The 21,354-nt window shown below is 54.0% G+C and overlaps 1 protein-coding gene across 5 annotated transcripts in view; it reads left to right on the top strand.

The window, feature by feature from the left end:
• The window catches only part of LOC125718524 (voltage-dependent T-type calcium channel subunit alpha-1I-like), a 99,330-nt gene that overhangs the window by 11,683 nt on the left and 66,293 nt on the right, over positions 1–21,354 (top strand). For all 5 annotated transcript variants that reach the window (XM_048992431.1, XM_048992428.1, XM_048992430.1 and 2 more), the window contains exon 2: positions 8,538–8,790. In XM_048992431.1, coding sequence (XP_048848388.1) covers positions 8,538–8,790 — 253 coding nt within the window. The remainder of the gene's footprint in view (positions 1–8,537; positions 8,791–21,354) is intronic.

The following is a 21,354-nucleotide window of genomic DNA, read 5'->3' as shown; positions in this document are numbered from 1 at the left end:
TTTATATATGCATCTGTGTGCGTGGGGGGGGGGGGGTGGGGGGGGGGCTTATGACGGAAGCTGCTGCAGAGGGAGACGCAGGGCCCCCCAGCCAGCCACTGAAGCCAGGGGGCGGGGGGTGAGCCTCACTCAGGCAGGCTAGCAGGCAATAACTCTCGGCTGAAAGCAGGAGGAGTTGCTGAAAATTAAGCTGGACCTTTAAACCTGTACCCAGAGCCGGCTGCCTGCATCTGGGAGATGGGACAGCTGTAGGGAGTCAGCAGAGGTGCCCTAACAAGGCCCTGCTCGCCAGGATCGGGGGGGGGGGTTCCCGTCCGGGCAGCCAGGGCAGACCAGCTGACAGGCAGCCGGGGTTGGCCGCGGTGGGCCTGTCCATGTCCCAGAGCACCTGCGTTTCAGGCTGGCAGACTGAGGCTGTCTGGAACAGCCCACAGATTGACCCGCAGACTCCCCGCTAGACAGGCCAACGGACAGCACACAGCCCAGCTCACGTGGGAGGACGTCTGGGCTGCTTTTGCCGAAGCTTTATGTGGGTGTCGGTTTTTGACCATGGGTGACCTCCACCAAGCGTAAACAGCTGTTGTGGGATTGTACTGCTTTGCTGTGTGAATCCAGAACTGGGATTGATCGGCCCCCATGATGCACCCCCCCCCATGCTCACCTTTTGATGAAAACTAATTTGATGAAAATGAATCAAATCTCAAGGCACCTTCCCCCCCCCCAGTGTGCCATTTCACCCCTGAACCCTGACATTATCAGGCTGAGCTGACTCACTGAACCCTCAGCATTATATCTCATCATCTTTGGTATATAAGAGTATTTATGTGACATTGCAGGACTATATAAACTCGCTCTGAGTGTTGCTATGTGTCCCAGCATCCCACAGTGGCCTCTTACGGACACAGAACCCTCCCACCTTCATTCGCCATTTAGACATATTTCCTCCTGAACACGGTGCATGTTTGTCGGGGGCTCGCTTGCCACTGCATCAGTGTGGAACGGCCTGTATGTTTATCGGAGGCTCGCTCGTCACTGAGGAATGGCCTGCATGTTTTTCAGAGGCTCGCTTACCACTCTGTCACTAAGGAACAGCCCATATGATTATTGGAGGCTCGCTCACCATGCCATCACTGAGGAACGGCCCGTATGATTATTGGGGGCTCGCTCACCATGCCGTCACTGAGGAACGGCCCGTATGATTATTGGGGGCTCGCTCACCATGCCGTCACTGAGGAACGGCCCATATGATTATTGGGGGCTCGCTCACCATGCCGTCACTGAGAAACAGCCCATATGATTATTGGGGGCTCGCTCACCATGCCGTCACTGAGGAACAGCCCATATAATTATTGGAGGCTCGCTCACCATGCCGTCACTGAGGAACGGCCCGTATGATTATTGGGGGCTCGCTCACCATGCCGTCACTGAGGAACAGCCCATATGATTATTGGGGGCTCGCTCACCATGCCGTCACTGAGGAACAGCCCATATAATTATTGGAGGCTCGCTCACCATGCTGTCACTGAGGAACAGCCCATATGATTATTGGGGGCTCGCTCACCATGCCGTCACTGAGGAACAGCCCATATAATTATTGGAGGCTCGCTCATCACACCGTCACTGAGGAACGGCCCGTTTGATTATCAGGGGCTCGCTCGCCACATCATCACGGGGGAACGGCCCATATGTTTCTGGCCAGAGGGTGACAGTGCTTGTGTCACCAGAAGGGCTGCATGGGGGTGGGACAGGAAGGCGGGATGACATGAGGCAGCAAGTCGGCACGTTCCCTTGCCCTCGCTGCATGTCTGGAGAGCCCTATTAGCGGCAGAGCGTGCCTCGTGTTCATTAATCTGACACTCATTTGGAGGCTAATTGCCCAGAGGAGCCCAGGTGATACTCACATTCATTCCAGCCCAATGCTGACCCGGCACCGCTCCCCCACCTGCTAATTGGTTCTGAGCCTCGTCGGAGACCCAAACAAGTCTCGAGCCGGGCTGGAACCTTGATAATAATTGTCTTATTTCAGGCCTGGGGCAAATAAGGCGGATCCTGTCCTGATAGGACAGATGGGAATAGCCAGTAAGGCTCATCATAAAATATTAACCATACCCGTTTGTGAATATGTTTAGCAATGGTGTTTGCATGTTAGGTGGCACTGTGATTTAAGCATTTAACGCAATATTGCAGCATTACAAACGACATAAGTCTGGTAAATACTGCAGGAGATGCCATTTCTGTTGGTATGAAAAACAAAGCTTGATATTTAAATATTTCCAGTTCAGGTTTAGTAAAACGTCTACGTCAGGGGCTTGGGGAAGAGCCACAAAAGTGGAAATAAGTGCCGTGACCTGGCTGTCAGTGCCACAGCACAGGGTCATCTGCTTAGGGCTGAATCTGTGCAGTGACATGAACCAGGACAGTGTGCGTTCATGGCATGGCATCTGTGAGCTCAGAGCACACACCCATGTCCCTGTCACTGTGAAGGTAATTCTGTCCCATGACTGATTCTCCATCCCAGGGCTGTCGCTCTCCACTACTGGGTCACCTCCGGACCTGGAGAGCACAGGTGAAGTGTCAGATCCAGGGCTCCCCCCAAACCACTGCTGGGGGGGGGGCTCCGGAGACTATGAAGTACAGGCTGGCCCTTCTGTGATGGGGGGTCAGGGAAAACATGAAATTACATGGAGCCTTGTGTGGGACCAAACCTCCCTAACCTCCTGGCCCAGGAAGCTGTGGCTCATTTAAAGATTCCAGGGCAACCGGATGAAGCACCTCCTCGGGACGGCAGGATTGTGGGGGTCACCTTAAATTGAGATATTCTGTGTGTGTTTCAATTTGTTTTTTTGGCTAAAACATTAAACTCCAGCTTATTTAACTGCTTTACTTTCCTAAAAGCTTGGTTCTATCATACAGCGTATGTGTGTGTATGTGTGTGTGTGTTTCTGTGTGTGAGTATGCGTGTGTCTGTCTGTGTGTGTGTGTATGCGTGTGTGTGTCTGTGTATGTCTGTGTATGCATGTATGTGTGTCTGTATGTGTGTGTGTGTGCGTGTGTGTGTCTGTGTGTGTGTGTGTGTGAATGGATTAGGTTTATATAAAATTATGGCTACCAATTGTCCTCCACAATGTGTTAAAAACCTGTCACAAAGATGTGCGAATGCAATCAAAAAACAAAAAATTCTTACTTATACTTATGGCTAAGGTTAGGGGCTGGTTAGGGGTTAAGGGCATCATGTGATTAGTTTTCCCCAAAGAAATGAATGGAGAGTCCCCATAAATGTGTGTGTGTCCTGGTTAAATCACCCGCCAGAGGGGAATGTGTCACGTAAAGCTGCTGTGTTGAAGTCCTCCATGTGTTTCAGCAGAAAGAGGGAGGGAGAGAGATGGAGAGGGCCAGGGCCCCAATGGAAGCAGCTCTGTCTCCCTCTGCCCCCCAGTGCTGCTCTCTCCGCCGCTCGCCACACGACGCTGTAATTACCGGCACCTTTAACAGAAGTGCCCTGCCTCTGTCTCGCTCAGACGCACCGCGACTCCGCCCCCACGGCGGCCTTCCTTCTCGGGCTTTTCGTGCTGTGTTGGCCCTGACCAGAAAGGTGGATACATGGAACAGTGGAGAGGGTGGAGCAGGAGATCGGCTCCCCCGAGTGGACGGAGCGGGTCCCACAGACTCATCCGTTCTCATCACTGAGCCCTTTTTCTCAGCACAAATTAAAATATGCTAATTTAATGAGTCACATCCCACGGCGCCACACCTGTTAGCGTTGCAGTGCTGCAGTGTCGCCAGGCTGCTTCTCGCTTCACTGAGGGCCCCGCAGACTGGCATTCGGGCCTGTTACTTTAAACACACCTCTGGCTGTGATGCAAGGTATATGGTGCGGGAGGAGGAGTCAGAGCGCGTCACCTTCATCACAGCAGCCGTTTCTTTCCCAGGAAATTCAAGACGTTCCCACGTCCCAGGTATTCCATGGATTTCAGCATCGGTTCAAAGCCGGACATTTGGTGCGGAATCTGTAAGCAAGTGTAGAGCTCGGAACTCGCTCTGTCTTTCCTCATATTGTGCTTTCAGGATACAAAAGCTGTGATGTTAGAGGTACCAAACCAAACATGTGACAGAGTTGCCCCCTCCCATTTCCGTCCATTGGCCGTCCTCCACGTCAATCACAGCAGAATCATCTTAGTGATGCTCGCACTGGAATGGCCGGTTGGGCAGTGCTGAGGTCACCCGTGGGGTCCTTAATCCCATGGGCACCCCACGATGCCACTGAAAAGGGCCTGAAGCTCAGCCAGTGCGAAGGCGGCAGCTGCAGACTGCCGGAGGCGTCCAGAAGATCTGATTGTGGGCCAGATGGGTGTGACGCCCTGGCTGCCCTCTGCCAGGCGAGACGCCCCAGGGGGCTGTTTGCCAGGGGGGCTGTTTGCCAGGGCTTGACAGTCCTCCTCCACCAGGCCGGTCTGCTTCCCCCCTCCGTGCGAGAGGCAGTCAGTCAGACTCCGGGTGTCTGAGCTTCCAGCTGGAGCGGGTGCTCTGGGAATACCGCGGAAGCCGTATGTTGCCTGGGTAGCTGCGGAAAACCAGTACCAGCGGGAAGCGAGGGACATACGGAGGTGTGAATTCCTGACTTTGCACGGGGGAGGGTTCCAATCTCGCTGCCGTATTACCAGAAAGACTCGCAGTCACGGGGGTTTAGCACGGTCAGGGGAGGGGCCGATATTACTCATTATTCCGGTGTGCCGATTTTAAGCCTGGGATAAAGATCTCTGTCCAGCGGAGAGCCAAACGGAGGACATGTGCCTGATTTCCGACTCACCATTTAAACGTAAAAACCCTTTTTGTTACGTATTAATAATGGCTGTAGAGCAGCGGTCAGCATTTTGCAGCGCACATGTACACTGAAAGCATGTTTGTTTAATGACAGTCGACTGTGCAGCTTGGTATCGCAGTATGGATGTTGATGAGTCACAGGCCAAGCCAAAGAGCTGCTGTTTCCCCTGGTCTCAGCTCTGGTGGCTGCAGAGTGTTGTGTATGGAAAACCACACATTTCGGAGCATCCCAGACCATTCAGAAGCATTCCATAGCATACCGGAGCATTCTGGAGCATCCCGGAACATTCCAGAGCATCCCGGATAATTCTGGAGCATTCCGGAGCCGATCCTTACTCTGAGGATGAGCTCTTAAATGCCACCTTCAGCTTTTCCCTGAGCAAGTTCAGCTCAGCGCATGATTTACTGCAGAAACACATTCCCACGCAGCCACTGGGGTGTCTCCCCCAACAGTGCCGCGCAGTGTGAGTGCCAAGCGGATTGGGAGATGGAGAAGGCAGTGGGCTGACGAGCCATTTCGGCCGCTCTCATGCCTCCTTTTGCAGGAGGATGGAGCTCTGAAGCGGGGTGCTTCCATAATATGTAATTATGCGCTGACCAAATACTTGTGGTGGGGCAGCTACCCCCCTCAGAAGGTTGCTGATTAAAATCCCTGGGTTAGGTGAGTGATCCCACCATTGGGCCCTTGAGCAAGACCCTTAACCCCAGATGCTCCAGGGACTGGCTGCCCCTACCATCTCCTCTACACCAGTTCCATGAGGTGGCCTCCTAAGATGTTTTTCCAGCTGTCCTGAGGAGGTCCCACATATGCTGAGCTCTCATTGGCCGCTTTTCCTTCACTCTCTGGTCAGACTCCTCCAAAACCATCTCTGCTGTGTTTAGGTCAGGTGGCCAGGTAATCTGGTGTGACACTATCACTGTCCACTATGAACGGCTTGGCGTGTCCAGGCTTTTGACTGGCTGTGTACATACATACATTATTAACCCCGGATTGCAGGTTTTCAGTGGCACAACACACTGATTTAAATAGTAAAAAAGACATTTAGAACTTAAGAGACAGTATGGAGAAATTTTTTCAATCAGTGTCTTCTGTGGAGTTGGGGGGTGTTAGCTGACCACGTTTGTTCATATCAGTTCCTCCCCTCAGCGTTCAGTCTCAGCAACGCCTATATATAGACATGTGCTGTTCCGTTACGCCACAAAAAGCACCCATCCCATTGGTTATAATCTCCTGTACCTCATTGGCTACTAATTAGGCTCCTTTACTTGATGTCTGCTTTGTGTTGTCTCGTCCCCTACCTCCCCCTGCCCTGTATAACCCTGACGGGGGACATTTTTGCCAATACACAATACCGCTCCTCGCTGCCAAGTGGTTTTTGCCGCTGTCCCAGTCGGAGCCGTCGTCACGGTGACAGATCGATATCTCCGCACTCTGTGATACTGTAGGGCTGCACATTTTGCATTCTGCTGCTGTCACTGCATTAGCAGCCTGATCGCTTCTGAAGAATAAAATCTGGTGTAAACAGAGAGGAAAGGGCACCTCTCTGAAAAGGTTCACATGCAAAACGAGGCCAAGACTGCCCTTAAGTGCCACACACCGGCGGGCACCAGTGAGTGACCCGTGACCCTGTGCCCTGATCGGCAAACCCAGCCAAGCCCCATGTTCTCCTGTCAAACAACCCTAATGCATCACTACTGTCTCCAACCCCCTCTGTGAAAGGCCTTCAGAGCTGGGGTTTGGGTCCCTGATCATGTACAAGGCTCGAAACAGAACCACTGGACCTGAAATCCAAATCAGCTCTCATGTCTGTTTGGGGCGTCCTGCTTGCCCAGGAGGTGCCGGATGTGCTCCTCCACACCCGCCTCTGCCGGATATGACCCTGGTCAAGTCACCTCCCTCAGACGGTTGTTAATCTCAGGGGGGTGAGTTTCCGCCTGTCCTGCTTCTCCTCTTCCTGGAGCCAAACGAGCATCCATCATGTTGATGTGACACCTACATGCACACATTGACACGCACACACTGACACGCACACACTGACACGCACACACTGACACGCACACACACTGACACGCACACACACTGACACGCACACACTGACACGCACACACACTGACATGCACACCCACTGACACGCACACACACTGACACGCACACCCACTGACACGCACACCCACTGACACACACACACTGACACACACACACTGACACACATACACTGACACGCACACACTGACACGCACACACACTGACATACACACACTGACACGCACACCCACTGACACGCACACACTGACACACACACACTGACACGCACACACTGACACGCACACACTGACACACCGGTGTAGATGCCCCCGCACATCTATACCTACGCTACACGCACCGTCCGCCTCCTGCTCTCTTCACCTGAAGCCCGTCCAGATGCTGAATTAAAGGGATGCCAAAGCCTGCTCACTCGCCGCTCTCAGCATGTTCTGTATCAGCACGGAAAAATTGCCTTCAGTTCTTATTGCCTATTTGTATTGCATGTACATTCGCCCAAAAACAGCGCAGTGCCCTGAAGTTCACACTATTATCCTGTCATGTCCTGTCCTGTGAAGCTGGACCCCCCCCCGGGTGTCAGTGGCCACACTGGAGTTTGGCCTGGCTCAGCCTGAGGAGAAGAGCGTCGAGCTCTGAAAAGCTCAGAGCAGACAGTCTTTTAATGAAATAGGTTGTTAAATTATGGCTTTCACTGGTTACAGATGCACTGTGAAATCATCCTATGTCTGTCACTGTTTTAACCCCCTCTTTCACCTCAGAATGTACATACATTCGCTACAGCGATTTTGCTGAGGATCATGTGAGGATGATTCGCGCCAGTGGGCCAGTGCTCCCTGATGTAGACAGTCGTTTCTATGTGGGAGCGAGACTGTGCGTGTCGTCTTGTTGCCAGCCTGCAGGGGGCAGCACAAGCTCATCAAGGTCAGCCTGAAGGTCAGTGATGGAGTAGCCTCTGTCTCCAGGGGTCAGTCATTGCTCTTTTGCTTGAGCCGCCAGAATTGCTCACTTTGCCAAAAGCTTGGAAAAAACTCCCACTTGATCCGCTCAATAGGCTGGTCTGTGGCTCAGTGGGTTAGGGTTCTGGGCTTGTGATTGAAATGCCACTGGTTCAAATTGCAGCATCGACAGAGTGATTTCACTGTTGGGCCCTAGAGAACGGTGTGGGGTACCTGTTCCATGCCGGCCAGGGGTACGAGTCTGTGGACGAAATGGGTGGAAGGGAACCGGAAAGCCAGCTAAACGGAACCACTGTGCAGTCAGAAGTCCAGGGTGGGATTAAACAGAAAGGCAGAAAGAGTCAGAAAGCAACACGAGTGAAACAGGCCCAGCGGGGCTGGGGGTGAGATCCCGCACCATTATCACATTTGCATTCATTAACTGCAATTTGTCGAACACAAACACGTGGGTGTGTCGGCGGCTACATAAGCGTGTTAAGGCGTGTCGGCGCATCCCTTTGGGAGTGAGGCACCTGGCGCAGGGACGTCACACGCCGACACGCTGATCCACACGGTGGCCGTGTGCCAGCAGCTTGCGATTTCATGCTTGTCATGCCAGTCATCCAGAAACAGCCTATGGTTTTCTCGCGTGACGCTCCGAATGTGCCCACTTACTGTGTCATGTCCAGAATGTGCCATCTTACCATGTGATGCCGTTTCCCGCTTCCTGTCACCAGGTCTCTGTGTCGTCATGACGAGCGAGGAGTGTCCCGGAGTTCTGGGCGTGGCTCGGGTAAGGGCGGGGCCCTGCGAGGACTATGGTCCCACCCAGGGGGAGGAGACAGCAAAGGAGGCGGGGCCGGGCGATGACATCAGCGAGGACCTGAGCACACTGGTGGTGCCCTTCCCTGAGCTGGCTCCTGTCGTCTTCTTTTGCCTCAAGCAGACCACCTGCCCCCGCAGCTGGTGCATCCGCCTGGTCTCCAGCCCATATCCTTTACTGCTCGAACCCGAGACCCCCCTCTCTCATCCCAACCCCTACATGATGGCAGTAAGTGTATCTTGCCTTGCTCTGGTGGAATCATGCATCCCGTCTCCGGTCAGGTGACCTCATTGGTCTGTTTTATGCATTACAAACTCCATCGGGCCCCTGGGGAGGGAACGAAGGAAGGTGATGTGCAGGACACACAGAGACACAGTCCCTCCAGCCAGCTGTGAGCCATTGTGACTGTGATCCTCTCTGAGCTATAGTGACTTTGTTCCTCTGTGAGTCATAGTGACTATGGTCCTCTGTGAGCTATACTGACTGTGTTCCTTTGTGAGCCATAGTGACTGTGATCTTCTGTGAGCTATAGTGGCTGTGTTGCTCTGTGAGCCATAGTGATTGTGATCCTCTGTGAGCTATAGTGTTCCTTACCGCCTACTTGGTGTTAGTGTTTCACTGTTTATAATCCTCACCTTGGCCGCTAACAGGAGAATGTTCAGTCAGACAGGCCCTGACCTGGTCCTATTGGGATGCCTAGACTGCCTCTTCATGATCAAATAGCATCTCCTTCAAACTCTTCATCACATAACTTAGATTTTGCACAGACATTAACGTCTTGTGTGTCCAGGAGAGGGTAACCAATACCTTTTGATGAAGATTTCAGCCTTAAAATTTTTGCCAGTTGGAAAAGAACGTGAACTCAGCTGCATCTTGAAACAAGCGGGTCAGGGCTGAGGGATTAGCTTTCAGGATAAATCTGGAAATCCTGCACAAACCCCTTGTAGCTCGGAAAAGGTAGAACTTTACCCAATACTCAAATGTTTCTCATTAATTCCACTCAGAGACAGCCTTCCTAACTTTACACTCACTCTCCACCCTGACTCACCTCATTGACTCATGGCACTGACATGTAGCACTGACTCTACATGCTGATTCATGGAACTGACTCTTCATGGTGACTCTCCACACTGACTTGCAGCACTGACTCTCCATGCTGACTCTCCACACTGACTTGCAGCACTGACTCTCCATGTTGACTCATGATGCTGACTCTCCATGCTGACTCTCCATACTGAATTGTGGCACTGATTCTCCAAGCTGACTCTTCACACTGGCTTATGGCACTGACTCTCCATGCAGACTCATGATGCTGACTCTCTATACTGACTTGTGGCACTGATTCTCCAAGCTGACTCTCCACACTGACTTGGGGCACTGACTCTCCATGCTGACTCTTCATACTGACTTGTGGCACTGATTCTCCAAATTGACTCTCCACATTGACTTGCGGCACTGACTCTCCATGTGGACTCATGATGCTGACTCTCAATGCTGACTCTCCATACTGACTTGTGGCACTGATTCTCCATGCTGACTCTCCACACTGGCTTGTGGCACTGACTATCCATGCTGACTCTCCATACTGACTTGTGGCACTGATTCTCCAAATTGACTCTCCACACTGGCTTGTGGCACTGACTCTCCATGCTGACTCGCAATGCAGCCCCAGAAGGACCTCGGTTGCCCATGGTGTGAAGGTGACCGCCTGCAGTCCTCCTGTGTCACCTCCTCCTCTTTGCCACTCCTCACAGTGAGATCACATCATGGGGTGCTGAAATGTTTACTAGGGAATCACGGCTTCCCCTTCCTCTTGGTGGTGGTCTCACCTCATGCAGACCATCTCGGTGTGAACAACCCCTCCTCTGTGTCAGAGTGTGGCCCCTCACCCGGCACACTGTGGGTGCCACGTGGTGTTGAGGGACGGTGTTTCTGCACAGCTTTGGCTCCCTGCTGACTGGCCGCAGATGTATGGCTGGGGGAAGGGACGGCGTTGCTCAACTTCTCCTTCCCAACTTAAACAAGGAGCTCTCCAGTGCTACGTACCACCAGGCCAAGGCAAACTCTAATCAAACGAGCCCTGGTGATGGGGTTTCTCAGGCCCCGGGCAGGTGTCTGTCCGGGACGCCTGTCTGATCTGTCCCTGTTGGGTGACTGTTTCAGGATCTGGGATGGAGCTCCTTATCTCTTTTTGGATGCTGATGTGGCTCCATGCAGTTGGGGGCTGGGGAGGTGGGGGATCCCAGGCCCACACTGCTCTACTGTTTATCAGGTCCCTTTTCAATTAAACCCTCATCTGCACCTGGCCAGATGGTCTGTGATCTAAGCAGCTGCTTGTGCTGGGACTTATGCCAGCAGACCCGGACACATGGTCCTCAGGGCTCCACTCTTATGAAGGGTGCTGGCATATACCATTCTGAAGATGGCTGGGGGTCATTGTGGTGAAGAGTAGAAGGTGCCTGACACCAGTTGGAGTGGAACGATCCTCCCCGATTGTCTCTGCTCACTGCTATCCAAATCGCAGAGATGCCCCTGGGCATATTGTTCCCTGCGGGGGTGTTATAGGGTAACAGTCACGACGAGTTTGATTAACTCAGTGTAGAAAAACATTCTCTCTCTCTCTCACTCTCTCTGCACTTGCTGCAGTAAATCGGCCCGTAGGAGCTGCTGAGTATAAAAACTAATTGAAGTTCTTCAGTTTTTAGGCACAAGTCACAGGAGATAAAACCCTCACCCTCTATGGACCCCCCTCCATCACTGCCAAAATGGCCCCTTCCACCAGTGACCAGGGGCCCTGGCTCTTCTTGGGGTGGGAATACAGTCAGTGTGTGGCCTTTGTGAGGGAGCTTGCCCTCCCCCAACCAGAAGAGAATCGAAGCTCTGTGTAATTGGCCTGATTATGGTATTACAGCTGGGCCCAGCACGGACCTCCATGGTTATAATTATGCACAATCACTGTCTCCCCTAATCTGGTCACACAAAAAAGCTGGGCAGCAGAAATAGGATGTGCGCACACACACACACACACACACACACACACACACACACACACACACACACACACACATACACACACACACAGACACACAGTTACACCCCAGTAACACTCTGTCCACTCCCTGGTTATACCCTAGTAACTCCCTGGGTGTGCTCTAGAAACAAGGCCCTGGTAATGCTCCGGTAACACCCAGCTCAAGGCTTACTTACGCCCCGGTGACGCCCAGCTCGAGGCTTGGTTACGCCCCGGTAACGCCCAGCTCGAGGCTTGGTTACGTCCCGGTAACGCCCAGCTCGAGGCTTGGTCACGCCCCGGTAACGCCCAGCTCGAGGCTTGGTTACGCCCCGGTAACGCCCAGCTCGAGGCTTGGTTACATCCCGGTAACGCCCAGCTCGAGGCTTGGTTACGCCCCGGTAACGCCCAGCTCGAGGCTTGGTTACGCCCGGTAACACCCAGCTCGAGGCTTGGTTACGTCCCGGTAACGCCCAGCTCGAGGCTTGGTTACGCCCGGTAACGCCCAGCTCGAGGCTTGGTTACATCCCGGTAACGCCCAGCTCGAGGCTTGGTTACGCCCCGGTAACGCCCAGCTCGAGGCTTGGTTACGCCCCGGTAACGCCCAGCTCGAGGCTTGGTTACATCCCGGTAACGCCCAGCTCGAGGCTTGGTTACATCCCGGTAACGCCCAGCTCGAGGCTTGGTTATTCCCGGTAACGCCCAGCTCGAGGCTTGGTTATTCCCGGTAACGCCCAGCTCGAGGCTTGGTTACGCCCCGGTAACGCCCCGCTCGAGGCTTGGTTACGCCCCGGTAACGCCCAGCTCGAGGCTTGGTTACGCCCCGGTAACGCCCAGCTCGAGGCTTGGTTACGCCCGGTAACGCCCAGCTCGAGGCTTGGTTACGCCCCGGTAACGCCCAGCTCGAGGCTTGGTTACGTCCTGGGAACGCCCAGCTCGAGGCTTGGTTACGCCCCGGTAACGCCCAGCTCGAGGCTTGGTTACGTCCCGGTAACGCCCAGCTCGAGGCTTGGTTACGCCCGGTAACGCCCAGCTCGAGGCTTGGTTACGCCCCGGTAACGCCCAGCTCGAGGCTTGGTTACGTCCTGGGAACGCCCAGCTCGAGGCTTGGTTACGCCCCGGTAACGCCCAGCTCGAGGCTTGGTTACATCCCGGTAACGCCCAGCTCGAGGCTTGGTTACATCCCGGTAACGCCCAGCTTGAGGCTTGGTTACGCCCCGGTAACGCCCAGCTCGAGGCTTGGTTACGTCCCGGTAACGCCCAGCTCGAGGCTTGGTTATTTCCGGGAACGCCCAGCTCGAGGCTTGGTTACATCCCGGTAACGCCCAGCTCGAGGCTTGGTTACGCCCGGGAACGCCCAGCTCGAGGCTTGGTTACGCCCCGGTAACGCCCAGCTCGAGGCTTGGTTACGTCCTGGTAACGCCCAGCTCGAGGCTTGGTTATTTCCGGGAACGCCCAGCTCGAGGCTTGGTTACGCCCCGGTAACGCCCAGCTCGAGGCTTGGTTACGTCCTGGTAACGCCCAGCTCGAGGCTTGGTTATTCCCGGTAACGCCCAGCTCGAGGCTTGGTTACGCCCCGGTAACGCCCCGCTCGAGGCTTGGTTACGCCCCGGTAACGCCCAGCTCGAGGCTTGGTTACGCCCCGGTAACGCCCAGCTCGAGGCTTGGTTACGCCCGGTAACGCCCAGCTCGAGGCTTGGTTACGCCCCGGTAACGCCCAGCTCGAGGCTTGGTTACGTCCTGGGAACGCCCAGCTCGAGGCTTGGTTACGCCCCGGTAACGCCCAGCTCGAGGCTTGGTTACGTCCCGGTAACGCCCAGCTCGAGGCTTGGTTACGCCCGGTAACGCCCAGCTCGAGGCTTGGTTACGCCCCGGTAACGCCCAGCTCGAGGCTTGGTTACGTCCTGGGAACGCCCAGCTCGAGGCTTGGTTACGCCCCGGTAACGCCCAGCTCGAGGCTTGGTTACATCCCGGTAACGCCCAGCTCGAGGCTTGGTTACATCCCGGTAACGCCCAGCTTGAGGCTTGGTTACGCCCCGGTAACGCCCAGCTCGAGGCTTGGTTACGTCCCGGTAACGCCCAGCTCGAGGCTTGGTTATTTCCGGGAACGCCCAGCTCGAGGCTTGGTTACATCCCGGTAACGCCCAGCTCGAGGCTTGGTTACGCCCGGGAACGCCCAGCTCGAGGCTTGGTTACGCCCCGGTAACGCCCAGCTCGAGGCTTGGTTACGTCCTGGTAACGCCCAGCTCGAGGCTTGGTTACGCCCCGGTAACACCCTACCTGGGGCTCAGTAACACCCAGCTTGAGACTTGGTTACGCCCGGGAATGCCCAGCCCGAGGCTTAGTTATGCTCTGGTATCACCCAGCTTGGTTACACCTGGCTTGAACAGCAACTTGTATTTCTGGCAGATTCTCTCTTGATGAGCCATCCACTGAATTTGGACAGTGAAGGTGGTTTCCCCAGGGATGAAGCGAATCTGCTCTTTGTCTTTGTCAAGGAAGAGAGGAAAGGAGAGGGGGCAATTACAGAGAAGATGCGCATCACTGCCTCCCTGCCCCCCTTGCCCCCCCCCCCCCCCTTATAGGGGGTGTCAGATCACACACATATATTCTGGGGAAAAGAGAGGGAGCCTCATCTCTGCTGTAAATCGGATGATTTGAGTACATCACCGCCCACTCGCTGTCTACAGGACTATGTGACTTGGGGGGGGGGGGGGGGAGTGCTGACACCTTATCGGCATGCTAGATGCGGGCTTAGTGACTTCAGCAGAGCCCCCCAGCCAGGATTAGAGGGGACGCCTCTAAATAGTTACTAATGTCTACTGATGATGGCGCCCCCTAGTGGTCCCTCGCGCTGGTATAATGAGGGTTTGCCTCCCTGGGACAGGATGGCTCTAGCAAGGAATCGGGCCTCTGAAGCTTCATCATGACGCCGAAGAGCAGCGTGATTCATCATGCGGAGCTGTTATGTCACGCGGCAACCTCAGGCCACTCAGGCTCTTTATTTGTTCAATTTGCTAGGAGATGAGTAGCACCTTCAGAGGGGCAGTTTACCCGTCATGTCATCCGGAGTGGCCCCCTCCTCACTCCCTCGGCAAGTCAGTGGAATGCAGATGTACTAAACTTCCCGGAGAATCCTAAGCCCCCCCTCTTGCAGACACGGGTGGAATATTTGTGTGTTTGTTGTCATAGTACCCTTCTGTCTCCCGTGTGTGTTTAGGCGCAGAGCATTCGATTGGTTAACAAATCTGCATGTGATTTACCTTCTCTATGGAACATGAACTATGTTCACAATGCAGGATTTACTGATCTTATTTACCTGCTGCTGGTCTCCTGTTGTACTTCGCTGCAGTTTCTCAAAGTCGCTTGCGCCCCGCAGTTAGTGTATACACAGCCCTGGGAATTATGGGTAGTATTATTTCTTTGTCTCTCCAGCCATCGTGGTTGTAACTGCAAGGAGGCTCATTAATACAGGTGATAGCAAAGCAGGTTACAGACGGAGTCCTGACTGTATGGATTGCTTAGCATTGTCACTCATTGTGACTCCGTCTCTGCTCCACCCCGTTTTGTGTGAATTTGAGGTTTTGGTGGCTCTTTTACATGCCCCCTGCAGAACTGGGGCTGGGGCTATGCACTCCTGACCCTCTAGGGGGAGCTGTGCCCCCCGGTCTGGCCTGAGAATCGCAGGGTGTTTCAAACAGTGCGTCTCAGCCTTTGAGGGCGAGACAGCAAGCAGCAGGAATACTCCTACAGCGGTAAATCACTTGGGGACATGGATAGCAGACCAGGGAACTGGGGGGCTGTTCATCCCGCTAGCTTCAGACTTCTTTCCATCTCACTTTGCACACACATACACACACACGCGCACACGCACACACAGACACACACACACACAGACACACACACACACAGACACAGACCTCTACTCATATCTTTGTGGGGACCGTCCATTCATTTCTACGGGTAGAACCTGAAACTCAACAATGACAACATTAACCCCTACCCACCTTAACCTTAACCATGAGTCACCAGGCAAAATTCAAGAGTTTTTGCGTTTTTAGTTTTTTCATAGCAGTCACTGATTTTTATAAAATAGAGTTTTCCCTTATGGGGACCAGGAAACCGGTCCCCATAAGGGAAAAAAAATGGATATTTATCATGTTATGGGAACATTGTGTCCCCATAAGGATAGGTACACCCGCTCACACACACACACACACACGCTCCCCCGCCTACCTCCCTGTCCCACTGTCTCCCACCACGCTTCTCCTGTGTGACCACGAGTCAGACCCAATGACAAATGGCACACACAGGCACTGCTTGCCAGGCACTGCCCCTCGGCATTGGAACGCCTTCCTGATGCCAGCCTGTCATTGCAGCTTCACCTCTTCATCCTCGACCCCGGGAAAGCGTGACGACCCCTGGTGTTTCCCCCCCCCCCCCCCCTCCCGATGACAGCTCTGGTGTTTCAGCAGTCAGTGCACCATGTCCTGGTCCTCCATGGCAACCGTGCGTGGGGGATATGAGCCTGGTTACGGTTATGATTATGCTGGTAATGTATCTGTTTATAAAGACAGCCAGCAATTTGTGCTTAATCCACAAGAGTCATCTGGAGTGAATATGATGCAGATTCCATAGACAGGGAACTCTGGGAAGTCATGTTTACAGTGTTGGCATGTTCTGATTGGCTGTACCCTGGCGTTAGCAAGGTTTTAGCCTATGGATATGAAAACAGAATAAGCAGCTCTATTGCCTATAATAATCGGCATGCTATTGGGTGGAGAGCACACAAAGTCTCAGGGGCTGTGGATGCAGATCCCAGGCAGGTCAATATGTTAATAGAGGCCCATGTCGCCCCCTGCAGGAGCTGCCGATAGGCAACAGGGTCAGCGTGGGCTGCCTGCTGTGCCCCGGGAGGCTAAAGTGTGTGTGTGTGTGTGTGTGGCGTGGATATGGGGAACAGGTCTGTTCTTCAGCTTTAGGGACATCTCCACAAAACACCTTTAAATATGTCTATAAAGAACAATGGCTGTCGTGAGCTGATATTCTGTGCCATTGCTTAAGGAGGTGGGGCCAACGTCTGTCTCCGCACTGGAATCTCACTGTCACTTCAGCTCTCTGAGCTTAGGGGTCCTCAGGATATGGTGACGCCCTCCCATGTCTGCTCTGCAGTGTGATGGGCCCTGCAGCTGAAGCCACACTTCCTTCTCTATCAGTTGCGTTCAGGCGGATGCTGCTGCTTACAGGAATGAATCTGTCTGGTATGTGAATGGGTACTCGTTCATTCGCTTCCTTGTGGTCAGATGATATGTCCGTCTGTTGGTGCGCCGCAGAGCTGAGACAAGGGCCCGCATCAGAGGGCCTCCTCCATGTTTCGATGTGTTGACACGGTAATTTTGCTACTGACATTGTCCGATAGTTGTGTGATGGTGGAGGGCAATGGTGATTTCCATGCTGGTCGAAACACAGCCGATGGCACAAGGGCCTCCACTGAGGAGGGGCGCATGTGGACGGACCCGGCAGCTTCCTGACCAATGGGGCAGGCAGGTTTGCCGTTGCCATGGTGATGGCAAAAAACAGGGAGAAGAACAAGAGTACAAAGGATTGCTGCCGAGGAGGGGCACGTAAGCCTGCGGGGCGTCAGCAAGGCCCACAAAGACCAAATATCTAGCCAGATGCTGGTCTTCGCTCCTGTGGCAGGACAGACGCGTTAGGATGCTGAGCGTGTGCGACACCATGTGATGCCGTGTGACACCAGTCAGCAGGCAGGGTCTCTGTGTGTCTCCTTGTTCTGCAAACTCCTGGAGGAGATGAGGTTCTGCCCGGCCAGGCCCTCAGGTCACCCAGGACACCATGAAGGAGGCAGTGGATATTTATACTGGGGCTTGAGAGCAGGAGAGGACGAAGGGAGAGAAGGAGGAGCGGCGGGAAGAGGAGAGAGACTGAGAATCCCGTTTTAGCACAGAGAACAGAGGCCGGGGGGAGGCGCGGCAGGGAGGAGCGTGGGGGAGAGGAGCCTCATCCCTATCTTGACTCCGGATTCAGCACTGTGTCGAGGCCATCGCATTAATTACCGCAGCGCTGCATTATCAGGGACCAAAGCAGCCCAAACCCTAAGCCTTACCTTCAGCGGTAGGGCTGTTTGTGAGGACAGTGCTCAGCCATGCGATGATAGTGTGTCTCTATCCCGCTACCCCAAGGCAGAGATGTCGTTTCATTTGTTTGGGTGCGACATGAGCACCAGTGAGACCATCCTGAAAGAGTAGTAAGGCTGTTTTTACACTGTAGTGGGAAGTGTACAGGAATATACTGGAATGTACTAAAATGTGTAGATGTGTACTAGAGTGTACTGGAATGAACCAGAGTGTACTGGAATGCACCAGGACATACCTGTACCGGAATGTACCAAATTGCACTGGAATGTATTCTGCTTGAAAAGCAGCCCTTGAAGGTTTTGGTTTTTCCATTTCCATTTATTTATTTAGTAGGTGATTTTGCCCGAAGCGACACACAAGTAAGGCAGACAAAACATTGGAAGCACAAAGAGCTTCCAGTGAGAGCCCAGTAGCAAGTGCAATTCAGCACTGGATCAAGAACTATACAGAACATCGGACCAATCTCGCACCACGAGGGCTTAGTTCCTGTAAGTCAAGTATAAAATCCACGAAAGGAACCTACAGCATGGCCAAGTGGCCCCAATGCAGTGGTCAGTGAGAACAGGGCAGGGTGGCCACATTGCAGTGGTCAGTGAGGATAGGAGACAGTGGCCCCAGTGGAGTTGTCAGTGAGGACAGGGCAGATAGGCTCCTTTGCAGTGGTCAGTGAAGATGGGGCAGGGTGGCCCCAATGCAGTGATCAGTGAGGACGGGGCAAAGTGGCCCCATTGCAGTGATCAATGGGGATGGGGCATGGTGGCCCCATTGCAGTGGTCAGTGAGGACAGAGCAGAGTAGATCCCGCGCAGTGGTCAGTGAGTACAGGGCAGGATGGCCCCATTACAGTGGTCAGTGAGGACAGAGCAGGGAGGCCCAAGTGCAGTGGTCAGTGAGGAGGGGGCAGGATGGGACCCACGCTGGAAGTGTTCCTTGAAGAGATGGGTCTCGCTGGACGGGCTTCTGACCAGTCATTCCACCTGGGTCATTGTACCGAGTGTTGCCCCGTAATGTTCCTCAGAAACCCTCCTCCTTTCAGTAAATAGGCTAACATCATAATATTGGTCAGTTCAGTTTGTTTGGTGGGAGGTTAGGCACCCCTTCTCTGTGTCACACCCAGATTTACTCTTCTGAGTTGTTTCGATAGGTCTCCTTTATTAACGACATAAAAGTTAAAGTTCTTGTTGTTTTTGTGGACACTGCCTGATCTCGCTGCCTTTAGTGTGATGGTCAGGTACAAGTGAATGCTGTTAGTAACGGGAAATGAATGGATCCAGCCTGGTCTGGCTTGATGGTGGGAAAAGGGCATTAGAAAGAGGCGGGTCAGCTGTGATGATTGACAGGTAGGTTCAGAGTAGGTGGGGCCAGGAGTAGTGATTGACAGAATGCTGCAGCAGTGATTTTGCACTCATTGAGACCTGGAGGGCGCCAGTAGGGACCTTAATCACAGCACCCATGGCTCCAAGAATCCCCACACAGGCCTACATCCCCACACAGGCCTGCTCACCCTGGCAGGCCGGTCCCAGGTGGTTTTCATGCATGAGCTTCCAGCCCCACCCAGACCAGGAGAGTCCTCCTTACAAGCAGCTATCAGCTGGCCAGTCAGTCGAAGCCCACTAGTGCCCAGGGAAGCGGCCATCGGTCCTGACTGATGTGTCACGTGGATCCCCCCCCACCCCCAGACCCCCGAGGATCGGCTCTCTCCCCGCATGGTGCCGGCGCACCGGCCTTATCCATCTGGACCTGGCAGCGCTCAGCCGGAAGGAGTACGGGAGCTGGTGGGAAGGAGGCCAGGAAGCGGGCTGCCAGCTGAGCCCCTGCATGTCTGCGATCCACCGCAAACACATAGTCATTGATGGGCTGACCTTTGACCTGCATCCTGTCGCCATGGCATTGGGCTGTCAGGCGGCTGGGATCCATCCGATTCGGCGGCTAATAAATGCTGTTCTGTGGTGTGTGGGTGCCATCCCATCAACCCCTGGCACACCACATCCGATTGGCTGGCCTTTTCCATGGGCCAGCTTTGACCGGAATAAAGAACGGTGCGGAAATGAAAAGGGGCAGCAGATGAAAGCAGAGCTGTCCAAACGGAGCAGATCTGAGGCCGTCTGAAAGGAACAATGGCAACTGTGGCGTTCAAACGGGCATCGTTGGCATGAAACACAGCACAGAGGAGTCATCGGCCCGCGGCGTGGGACATCAGCATTGCTAATCCGCAGATCCGCACTCACCACGCACTGACGTCATCACGCTGCCCTCAGCCTGGTCTGGCCAGCGAGGCGGGCCACACCGCCCCGCGCCGCCCACTGGGGGCAGAACCGGGCTGATCGCATGTGAGCAACCCTGCAGCCTGAGGCAGAAGAGGAGGGAACATGAGGAGAGCTTCAGATAGAAGGAAACAGCTTTTCAGCTGCATGGGAGACGCGGTGGTAGTATCGCCATGAGGCTCCTGTAGACAATCAGCCAGGATGAATAAACGATCACATCAATCACGTGCAGCTTTCGCCTGGAGTGACTCCTCCATCAGGATTCATGGAGCTCCACACCAGCTGGGCTCCTGACACTGCGCTTCCTTGTGTTTGCACCTCCTCACCGCCCCATCACCGTACCCACTCAGGGGGCCTTCATGCACGTCTATCGTGAAGGCTAATAGGACAGGGAGGCCCTCATTTATGTAGCTGCTTTTGTTTGCAAGTATATATTGCCTTGATGGGAGGAGGTTCTGTGATTCGCCTGGCTGTGGGTGTCTCACAAGAGCAGGTCAGGCTGGGTGCCTCCCCCAGGGACCCGGGGCAGGGCAGCACCATCTTTACAGGTCAGGAGTACAGGTAAAGAGGAGCACAGTGAAGTCAAGTGGGGAGCAGAGTGAGGGACACAGTGGGGAACACAGTAGGGAGCTGAATGAGGATCAGAGTGAGGAACACAGTAGGGAGTGAAATGAGGAGCAGAGTGAGGAACACAGTGGGGAGCGAAATGAGGAGCAGAGTGAGGAACACAGTGGGGAGCACAATGAGGAGCAGAGTGAGTAACAGTAGGGAGCGAAATGAGGAGCAGAGTGAGGAACACAGTAGGGAGCTGAATGAGGAGCAGAGTGAGGAACACAGTGGGGAGCGAAATGAGGAGCAGAGTGAGGAACACAGTGGGGAGCGAAATGAGGAGCAGAGTGAGGAACACAGTGGGGAGCGAAATGAGGAGCAGAGTGAGGAACACAGTAGGGAGCTGAATGAGGAGCAGAGTGAGGAACACAGTGGGGAGCGAAATGAGGAGCAGAGTGAGGAACAAAGTGGGGAGTGAAATGAGGAGCAGAGTGAGGAACACAGTGGGGAGCGAAATGAGGAGCAGAGTGAGGAACACAGTGGGGAGCGAAATGAGGAGCAGAGTGAGGAACACAGTGGGGAGTGAAATGAGGAGCAGAGTGAGGAACACAGTGGGGAGTGAAATTTTTAATCCCGTAAGAGTACGGAGCAGAGTGGGGAGTACAGTGAGGACCAGAGTGAGGAGGAAAGTGCGGAGCGGAGCTGCTGCCGCTCTGCTGTTATTATAAACCATCCCCTGGGACAGAAAAGCACA

The sequence above is a fragment of the Brienomyrus brachyistius genome, chromosome 22 (genome assembly GCF_023856365.1).
Source record: "Brienomyrus brachyistius isolate T26 chromosome 22, BBRACH_0.4, whole genome shotgun sequence".
NCBI classification, from domain to species: Eukaryota; Metazoa; Chordata; class Actinopteri; order Osteoglossiformes; family Mormyridae; genus Brienomyrus; species Brienomyrus brachyistius.
The sequence above is the reverse complement of the archived record's forward strand: the minus strand, read 5'-3'. Positions and strand labels throughout refer to the sequence as shown.